Here is a 9,993-nt window from a genome sequence, read left to right on the forward strand (position 1 = left end):
AATCATTAAAGAGCCTGAAAGTCCAACAAATCTTCGAGTAGAGATTAAAGTGCAGCTCAGAGTGTCAGCATTTCTACGATGTCATGTCAGCTGTCAGCTTTGTGTTTCGTCCAATCACAGCTCTGGATGTTTGTCATGTGGCTGAGGGGACTGCTGATCAACACTGTGTGACAGCATGTTGTTGTGTTTGTGTGAAGGTGTGGGCTCTGCTATGAATCAGTGTGAGGAGACAGAGGAGGGAGTCCCTCCCTCTAAAACCACTCTGTGTGGGGAACATGACAGCCAGACCAAAGCTCAGAGGTGAGATGAGGATCTCTAACTGTCCATGACTCTTCTCCATGTCACAGCTCAGCACTCACATCACTCCACCATCATTATTCACACTCAAAGCTCTGTGTGTGTTGTGTTGAAGCCCCGAGCAGCAGCAGAGACCAGACTGTCCTGAACCTGAACCCAGCTGTGTGTCCATGAAGAGTGACAGGTCCATGCGTCCACCAATATTGTTTAAAGGACGACTTCCTTCAGAGACTCAGTAAGTCAACACAGTCCCAGTTAGCAGGAACTTTCCCATAACTTCCTGTGATCCTGGCTGCTTCAGATTCTTCTTCATTGACTTCATATTTCTTCATATTTACTCAGGAGCTGCATGAGAGCAGGTAGAGACCATCATGGATTTGTTCTGCCCCCCCACATGCTGTCCCTTCACTTTGATTGTTCCTTCTAATCAACTCATCAAGTGAACCCCCCCCAATAGATCACTCAGATCACAGAGTGCAGGTTTACTTACAGTTCCCAGAATTCATAAAAGTAGAACGGGAGGACGAGCCTTTGGCTATCAGGCACCCCTGCTGTGGAACCAGTTGCCAATCTGGGTTCGACAGGCAGACACCACCTCCACTTTTAAGACTAAACTTAAAACCTTTCTGTTTAGTAAAGCATATAGTTAGCACCAAATAAAGTGTGTAGGGCTGGTAGGCATAGTTTCACTCACCTCATGATATATAGCCACAGGTAGAGGTGGCAGGTAGGTAGGTAGGTCTGACTAACTGTTAATCTTTAAATCTCTATCATAGCTAAGCTGCTATAGGCCTATGCTGCCGGGGGACACAAACATGATCCACCAAGCAGTTTCCCCTCCTTCTCCTCTTCTATCCTCTCCCCTCGTCAGATTAACATGCAGTTCATTATTTTATGTCACTAACTGTGTGTCCAGTGCTCCTCGTAGTCTTGTGTCTCTCCCTCCCTCTCTCTCTCTCTCTCTCTCTGTATCTTTCTGCAGGTATCTCTCCATCCAGATCTTCAAGTTGAACTGTAGCCGGCTCTATGACCAACCCAATGTGTATTGTTGACATCTGCCTGTCATTCCTCTATGTACCGACTATGGGCGGGGTGGTTCTCCCTACGGGCCGAAATCGAACTGATAGGATAGTGATTCTCAACGTCACATAAAAAAAGAATACATGAATGTTACAGCAGTTCATTATAATTTTCATTACTATAATTTTCTTATAACTTGTGAAATGTTAAAATCATTGAGGTGGTAGCAAAAAGTGAAACTAAAACAGTTGAGATTTTGTTTTGCTTATCTTTTTAGTAATGTCATTTCTCATGTTGCAAATTGCTTTCCTGCCTGTACAACATCCATTGCACGTCTGCCCGTCCTGGGTGAGGGATCCCTCCTCTGTTGCTCACCCTGAGGTTTCTTCCATTTTTTCCTGTTAAAGGTTTTTCTGGGAGTTTTTCCTTAGTCGATGTGAGGGTCGAAGGGCAGAGGATGTTGCTGATGTTATGTTAAGCCCTTTGAGACAAACTGCTTGTAAAAATGGGCTATACAAATAAAGTTGACTTGACTTGACTTGAACAAAATAGACGAGGTTGGATTTTATTTTCCAGCAGCTTTTTTCAGTTTCAAAGATTCAGAGCAGTTTGTTGTTCACTCTCACTACAGAGCTGGGCTGAACAATTGAAATCAGCCAATAGCACATCTGGACTGTTGACTCCTTCAGGCTGTTCATTTGAGGTACATGACATCAGGGTCAGTTAGAGTCCACATCAGAAAGCAAAGGGAGGCTTCCAGTGTGTCGTCATCACATTCACACTGAAGTCAAAATGCTGTTTGCTGACGAGCACATTAACTGTCCCCTCAGTCCTGCATGAAGGCTTGCAAATCCTCATGAGACAGAGGAGCGTCCCCTCCTGTCCTGCTGTCCTCCTGCCTTTGTCATGTCTCCCTGGAGAGCTCCTGTTCCCTCCTCTTCCTCTCTCTGACCTTCACTGAGATGCTCACATCTCCAGGAGTCGGCAGAGCTTTGAATGTTTTGTCTCCAGCTTGACCATCAAAGTGAAGCTTTGAGAGGCGCATTAGTTTGTCTGTGTGTTTCTATCAGTGTGGACCAGCAGACAGCAGACTCTCCTGTACCCAGCCGTGTGTCCATGAAGAGTGACGGGTCCATGTTTGAACCTCTTCACTTCAGAGGTGGACACGACTCTGCTGAAGGAAGGTAAGAGTTTAAAGCAGATGAGTTTGATGTTCTGCAGTTTCTCCTTCTATCAAGTCAGTCCACAAAAAGATCTACCAGTTGGTCTCAGCTTTCAGACTCCACTGGCTCCAGATTTGACATTACAAAGTTACTGTAAGGCAGCTGCTCGGTGGTCTCAGTCTGCTGATTCCAGCAAAGGTTTTTCAAACTCATTTTGTTTCCTGTAGCTTTTTCACTTTTCTGTAAGCAGGAGATTTAGTCCACAGAAACACATCAGCTTTCCAGGAAGTTTGGCTGAAACTTATGTTTTGACCAACCAAACACTTTGTCAGCAGGTGACAGTGAGCTGCTTCTTAGACCAACCTGAAGGGGGCCTCATTGGTGCCAGAAAACTGGATCAGCTGATCCTTGAAAAGCAACAAGTGCTAAAATGTGTGTAATCATCATACGTCCTGTTTTCTCCACAGAGTTCAGCAGCAACAGTCAGATGTTCTCGGTGGTCAGTCTGTCCAGCACAATCCAGCAGACCTGGACTCCATATTCATGGTGTGTAAATGTCCAACAACAACTTTTAGCTCAGCTCCAAATCAAATCAACACAATTTTTATCTTTGTTTTATTCTTTTCCAGCATCTTGAGGAGAACGTTGTGACTTTTGTGAAGAACGAGCTGAAGAAGATCCAGAAGGTTCTGAGTCCAGATTACTCAGAAAGCTTAGAGAGGCAGAGTGAGCATGAGGAGGTGTTGGATGGTGAGGATGAAGAGCAGAGGAGCAGCAGCAGAGATGCATTTCTGAAGATCACACTGCACTTCCTGAGGAGAATGAAGCAGGAGGAGCTGGCTGACCGTCTGCACAGCAGTAAGAGGATTTTCCACACTCCACTTTTCTCACATTAACACCAACATCCACTCACTGATTTGTTGTGTTTTCATTCAGGAACTGTTGCTGCAGTTTGTCGACGTCAGCTCCAATCTGAGCTGAAGAAGAAGTCTGAGTGTGTGTTTGAGGGGATTGCTAAAGCAGGAAACCCGACCCTCCTGAATCAGATCTACACAGAGCTCTACATCACAGAGGGAGGGACTGCAGAGGTCAATGAAGAACATGAGGTCAGACAGATTGAAACAGCATCCAGGAAAACCACAAGACCAGAAACAACAATCAGACAAGAAGACATCTTTAAAGCCTCACCTGGAAGAGATGGACCAATCAGAACAGTGATGACAAAGGGAGTGGCTGGCATTGGGAAAACAGTCTTAACACAGAAGTTCACTCTGGACTGGGCTGAAGACAAAGCCAACCAGGACGTCCACTTCACATTTCCATTCACTTTCAGAGAGCTGAATGTGCTGAGAGAGAAAAAGTTCAGCTTGGTGGAACTTGTTCATGACTTCTTCACTGAAACCAAAGAAGCAGGAATCTGCAAGTTTGAGAAGTTCCAGGTTGTGTTCATCTTTGACGGTCTGGATGAGTGTCGACTTCCTCTGGACTTCCACTACAATGAGATCCTGACTGATGTCACAGAGTCCACCTCAGTGGATGTGCTGCTGACAAACCTCATCAGGGGGAATCTGCTTCCCTCTGCTCGCCTCTGGATAACCACACGACCTGCAGCAGCCAATCAGATCCCTCCTGAGTGTGTTGACATGGTGACAGAGGTCAGAGGGTTCACTGACCCACAGAAGGAGGAGTACTTCAGGAAGAGATCCAGAGATGAGGAGCAGGCCAGCAGAATCATCTCCCACATCAAGACATCACGAAGCCTCCACATCATGTGCCACATCCCAGTCTTCTGCTGGATCACTGCTACAGTTCTGGAGGATGTGTTGAGGACCAGAGAGGGAGGAGAGCTGCCCAAGACCCTGACTGAGATGTACATCCACTTCCTGGTGGTTCAGTCCAAAGTGAAGAACATCAAGTATGATGGAGGAGCTGTTACAGATCCACAGTGGAGTCCAGACAGCAGGAAGATGATTAAGTCTCTGGGAAAACTGGCTTTTGAGCAGCTGCAGAAAGGAAACCTGATCTTCTATGAATCAGACCTGACAGACTGTGGCATCGATATCAGAGCAGCCTCAGTGTACTCAGGAGTGTTCACCCAGATCTTTAAAGAGGAGAGAGGACTGTACCAGGACAAGGTGTTCTGCTTCGTCCATCTGAGTGTTCAGGAGTTTCTGGCTGCTCTTCATGTCCACCAGACATTCAACAAATCTGGTGTCAACCTGATGTCAGGAAAACCGTCATCCTTCAGAAACAAACAGGAACAAACTCATCTGTACCAGAGTGCTGTGGATGAGGCTTTGCAGAGTCCAAATGGACACCTGGACTTGTTCCTCCGCTTCCTCCTGGGTCTTTCACTTCAGACCAATGAGACTCTCCTACGAGGTCTGATGAAACACACAGGAAGTATCTCACAGACCAAACAGAAAACAGTCAGGTACATCAAGAAGAAGCTCAGTGAGAATCTGTCTCCAGAGAGGAGCATCAATCTGTTCCACTGTCTGAATGAACTGAATGATGGTTCTCTGGTGGAGGAGATCCAACAGTCCCTGAGGTCAGGAAGTCTCTCCACAGATGAACTGTCTCCTGCTCAGTGGTCAGCTCTGGTCTTCATCTTACTGTCATCAGAAGAAGATCTGGACGTGTTTGACCTGAAGAAATACTCTGCTTCAGAGGAGGCTCTTCTGAGGCTGCTGCCAGTGGTCAAAGCCTCCAACAAAGCTCTGTAAGTGACCACAGAACTGCAGATTCTGACTGGATCACATGTGACGGGTTGTTCTCAAATAATATGTGTTTTGGTCAAATAAGAGTCGAAAAATGTAGTTGATAGGTTGATCAGTTGAAAAACCTGCAAAGTGTTAGAATCACATCAAAGATCAGGACCCAAAGTGCAGACCCTGACACCAGAGTTGAGGTGAACAAAAGGAACTTTAATGAACTTTAATGAAACAGAAACAGGCAAACAAAAGGCGACTGTGAGTCCTGGTAAAAATGGTCCAAACAAAGAAGATCCAGAAACCATAAGCAACACTGAGACCACCGGAAAACAGAGAACGTAGGGTTTGCCAGGGAACTCAGAGAAACACAGCAAATCCACAACAAACACAAGGACAGCACAGGTGTATATAGGTGATGTAACGAGACACAGGTGAAACTAATCAGGGAGGAGGAAACTGTCAAAAAAGGAGGGAAAACAGACAAAGACAGGAAATGACAAGCTAAACAAGACACAAGAGGAGACAAACTAGAAAATAAAAGTGAAAACTAACTAACTGAAACTTCAACGTGACATAAACTGTTTCTTCACTTTCGCTGACCCTCCACAGGAGTGAGATGAATTAACTTGTGAAGGGTGACCCATAACTGTTATATACTTTTATATTTTTGTTGTCATTTTATTACTCAAATAACTTCCAGTGTGAGTCATATCAAATATACAATGAAATGTTTTCTTATATATCCTGTATGTTTTGTTTAGGCTGAGTGGCTGTAATCTGTCAGGGAGAAGCTGTGAAGCTCTGTCCTCAGTTCTCAGCTCCCAGTCCTCTAGTCTGAGAGAGCTGGACCTGAGTAACAACGACCTGCAGGATAAAGGAGTGAAGCTGCTGTCTGCTGGACTGAAGAGTCCAAACTGTCAGCTGGAGACTCTCAGGTCAGGATTAATTTATTTGTGCAGGATGAACCATCACTGTTTTCTGGTTTTGTCATCACTGTTGTGCAGTCATTTAATGATAGTTTTTTTCAGATAAATATAGATCTAAATCACATAGAAATGTTTTCTTGTCCTGTATGTTTTGTTCAGGCTGAGTGGCTGTAATCTGTCAGAGAGAAGCTGTGAAGCTCTGTCCTCAGTTCTCAGCTCCCAGTCCTCTGGTCTGAGAGAGCTGGACCTGAGTAACAACCACCTGCAGGATTCAGGAGTGAACCTGCTGTCTGCTGGACTGACGAGTCCAAACTGTCAGCTGGAGACTCTCAGGTCAGGATTCAGCTTCTGTTTAACAGATGTCCATGTCAGTTTTGTTGGACATACACATGCTGATGTCACTGATGAGAGCCACCAATCTGTTTGCTTGTGTGTGTGTGTGTGTCTCCAGGTTGTCAGGCTGTATGATCACACAGGAAGGCTGTACTTCTCTGGCCTCAGCTCTGAGATCACACCCCTCCCATCTGAGAGAGCTGGACCTGAGCTACAATCATCCAGGAGACTCAGGAGTGGAGCTGCTGTCTGCTGGACTGGAGGATCCACACTGGAGACTGGACACTCTCAGGTATGAACAGACAACAAGAGCTCACACACAGTTTGTCTGTCACAGTGACAAGCTGAGGACTGTTGGTTCACAGTGTGGACCAGCAGCACTGCTGATAACAGTGAAGACAGTAACTGATGTGCTGAGAGTCCCTGTCCCCACTGAGACTGACCTCCTAACTAATATCACACCAGGATCTGCTGTCCATCATTTACTGACCACCACACACACTCTGTGACAAATACAGTCAAAAAAGATTTACGAATGAAATAATATAAAGTGTTGATGAACCATCATGCAGAATCCTCAAGAGGTTCAAGGTTCAGTCTTGACAAGCTGGAGCCTATCCCAGCTGACTACGGGCGAGAGGCGGGGTTCACCCTGGACTGGTCGCCAGTCAATCGCAGGGCCAACACACAAAGACAAACAACCACACACTCTCACACTCACACCTAGGGGCAATTTAGAGTAGCCAATTAACCTAATGTGCATGTTTTTGGTATTGTGGGAGGAAGCCGGAGTACCCGGAGAAAACCCACGCAGGCACAGGGAGAACATGCAAACTCCACATAGAAGGGCCCAGACCGGGATTCGAACCTGGAACCCTCTTGCTATGAGGTGACAGTGCTAACCACTGCACCACCGTGCCGCCCTGAAACAAAAATTGCAAAATGAAAAAGATTTATTTTGTTTGCATAAAATCTCTTCTTTCCATCACTGGTGACATAAAACAAAGCAGATAATCAGAGTTCAGTCAGGTTCTGCAACAAGGACTCTGACTGCATCCCAGCAGCTGGAGGCTGTTGATCTAAATACACAACAGTGAACATGCATATCAGGAAGTGGATCTGCTCTCCTCCAGTAGCTCATTGAAGACCTGATGTGAGTTATGAAGGAGATGATGCACAGGCAGACATGGAGCTCACACAGTGTTGCCTGTGCTGCTCTTTGGGCCACACAAATGGATGGAGAGGCCACGAAGCAGAAGCTGACCATCTCTAAGGTTCTTCCAGCACATCAAAAGGCTCTGAAGGTTCTGCCTGATGTCCTCACAGTCAAATCTGTCCTTCAGTGTCTTCACTGCTGTGTCTCAGCATTTCTTTTCCACTGGAAAGATGACTAAAGGCGAGCGCAGACCAGCTGGAGACTGACGGCGCTCAGTGGCTTTGGTGTTTCAGTGTGGACTCTGGAAGCTCCTGACAGGCCAGATCAAACTTTCTTCAATTGCTGATCAATCAGGAAACGAATCAAACGTGAGCTCAAACTGAAGGTCAGAGAACAATCGATCTATCAGAAAAACACATATTTAGCAGGTTTGTGTGCATCATGAATCACACAGTTTGGGAGCTTCATCACATGTGAGTCACAGTCAGAAAAGTGGATGTCAGCTGGTTTCTTCTTCTCTTGTTGTTTTCTTCTGAATGTTTGATGTCAAGTTGAACTGAGTCTGTGTATGAAATGTGTTTTCTAAATGCAGCTGTTTTGTCTTCATGGTGGATCTGAGTGAAGGTTGATGAAGATCATTGATGAGGAAGCTTCTGAAGGTTCATTCTGACTTTGTTTCTTCCTCCAGGGTGGAACATGGTGGACAGCAGAGGCTGAAACCTGGTCTGAGGAAGTGTAAGTGTGTGTTGACTTTGATTGATGAAAACAAGGCAGCACATGTTAAAGTAGTTTCAGTCTAAAGCTTGTGTATCTGCATTCAGCTCTCAGTTTGATAGAAGATCCAACAAGATGAGTCAGTGTGAAGTTTTGATCTAATGAACAGTCAGTCTGTTAATGAAGCAACAAATGAAGCCATCAGGTGTGTTAGATGATAAACTGCTGCTGTATTGTGTCTTGTTCTCTCCATCAGATGCCTGTGAACTCACAGTGGACACAAACACAGTAAACACAAAACTCAAACTGTCTGACAACAACAGGAAGGTGACAGCAGTGAGAGAGGAGCAGCCTCATCCTGATCATCCAGAGAGGTTTGACTGCAGGCCTCAGCTGCTGTGTAGAACTGGTCTGACTGGTCGCTGCTACTGGGAGGTTGAGTGGACTGGAGGAGTTTATATATCAGTGACTTACAGAGGAATCAGAAGGAAAGGAAAGACTGATGACTGTGTGTTTGGATGGAATAATCAGTCCTGGAGTCTGAACTGCTCTGATGTTGTTGGTTTCTCTGTCAGGCACAATAACAGAAGAACACACCTCCACTCCTCCTCCTCCTTTTCCTCCTCCTCCTCCTCCTCCTCCTCCTCTGTCTCTCACAGAGTTGCAGTGTATGTGGACTGTCCTGCTGGCACTCTGTCCTTCTACAGAGTCTCCTCTGACACACTGATCCACCTCCACACCTTCAACACCACATTCACTGAACCTCTTTATGCTGGATTTGGGTTCTGGACTGACTCCTCAGTGTCTCTGTGTTCAGTGTAGGAGGGAGAGTCTCCTCCTGTTAGAGAAACACACACACATACAATCTGAACTGATTTCTCACATAAATCAGCGTGTTTATCCAATAAAATCAGGTTCCAGACTCTCACATCATCTAAAGATTTTTTCCTGATCACTTTGATATTAATGTTGATGTTATTGGTGTGTAATTGATCCTGGGAAGGTTGAAAGCTGTCAGAAATCCTTCAGAGTCATTTCCACAGTAAATCTGTGTATATGAATGGATGGAGGTGAGTGTCAGTGTTCCAGGGATATAAGAAACATGTTGATGAGACATTCTGACACTTCTGTCAAAAATAAACTCATATTGTAAAACATCAAAATGTTCATTTTCATGCATTTTGTCTTTCTTCTTCACTTCTGCTGTTTGTCTTAAATTTGGGCTGAATGAGACGTTTTTAGCACTACACTTCCCATCATTCTTTGGGTGATGTAACAGGAAGTGTAGTGTTGCAGTGGAGTCAGTCGCTGTGTGTCTGTAGTTGCTCCACTTCCCCTCAGGCCCTGGTACTACAGAACAGCATCCGTCACACAGAGGCCACTTGGAGAGCAGGAGAGTCAGGAGTGAGAGTCACAGTTGGACATGTTTAAAGCCTCTATTGCAGGGGCAGCTGTTTGAAAATGAGTTCAAGTGACTTGGGGACTCGTTCACAAACGAGGGTGGATGGGCTCAACCTTGGAGACAGGATGAGGAGCTCATAAATCCTGAAGGAGTATGAAGTTGATCTATTGTTGATCTGCATTTGAAGATGTCAGTTTCATTTCCTTCTGGAGGTGTTAAAGTCCCCATCAAGGGGATCCTCAGGCACCTAAGGCTGAACCTCCCCGGG

General features: G+C 45.5%; 1 protein-coding gene across 1 annotated transcript; it reads left to right on the forward strand.

Annotated features, from left to right (window-relative positions):
- Nucleotides 1-244: 244 nt before the first annotated feature.
- Nucleotides 245-9,251, forward strand: LOC124050082 (protein NLRC3-like). Its single transcript, XM_046372198.1, has 10 exons — nucleotides 245-300; nucleotides 413-532; nucleotides 2,388-2,501; nucleotides 2,948-3,026; nucleotides 3,110-3,324; nucleotides 3,403-5,202; nucleotides 5,956-6,129; nucleotides 6,280-6,453; nucleotides 8,298-8,344; nucleotides 8,580-9,251. The coding sequence occupies exons 2-10, from the start codon at nucleotides 468-470 to the stop codon at nucleotides 9,143-9,145; spliced, it is 3,234 nt and encodes a 1,077-aa protein (XP_046228154.1). The 5' UTR covers nucleotides 245-300; nucleotides 413-467; the 3' UTR covers nucleotides 9,146-9,251.
- Nucleotides 9,252-9,993: the final 742 nt, after the last annotated feature.

The sequence above is a fragment of the Scatophagus argus genome, chromosome 19, assembly GCF_020382885.2.
Source record: "Scatophagus argus isolate fScaArg1 chromosome 19, fScaArg1.pri, whole genome shotgun sequence".
Taxonomy (NCBI): Eukaryota; Metazoa; Chordata; class Actinopteri; family Scatophagidae; genus Scatophagus; species Scatophagus argus.

Excerpts from the sequence above, each read along its gene's own strand:
- LOC124050082 (XM_046372198.1), top strand. The coding sequence starts at position 468 with ATGAAGAGTGACAGGTCCATGCGTCCACCAATATTGTTTAAAGGACGA. Across the intron at positions 533-2,387 it reads CGACTTCCTTCAGAGACTCA|TGTGGACCAGCAGACAGCAG; the intron begins GTAAGTCAACAC and ends TGTTTCTATCAG. Across the intron at positions 8,345-8,579 it reads GAAACCTGGTCTGAGGAAGT|ATGCCTGTGAACTCACAGTG; the intron begins GTAAGTGTGTGT and ends TCTCTCCATCAG.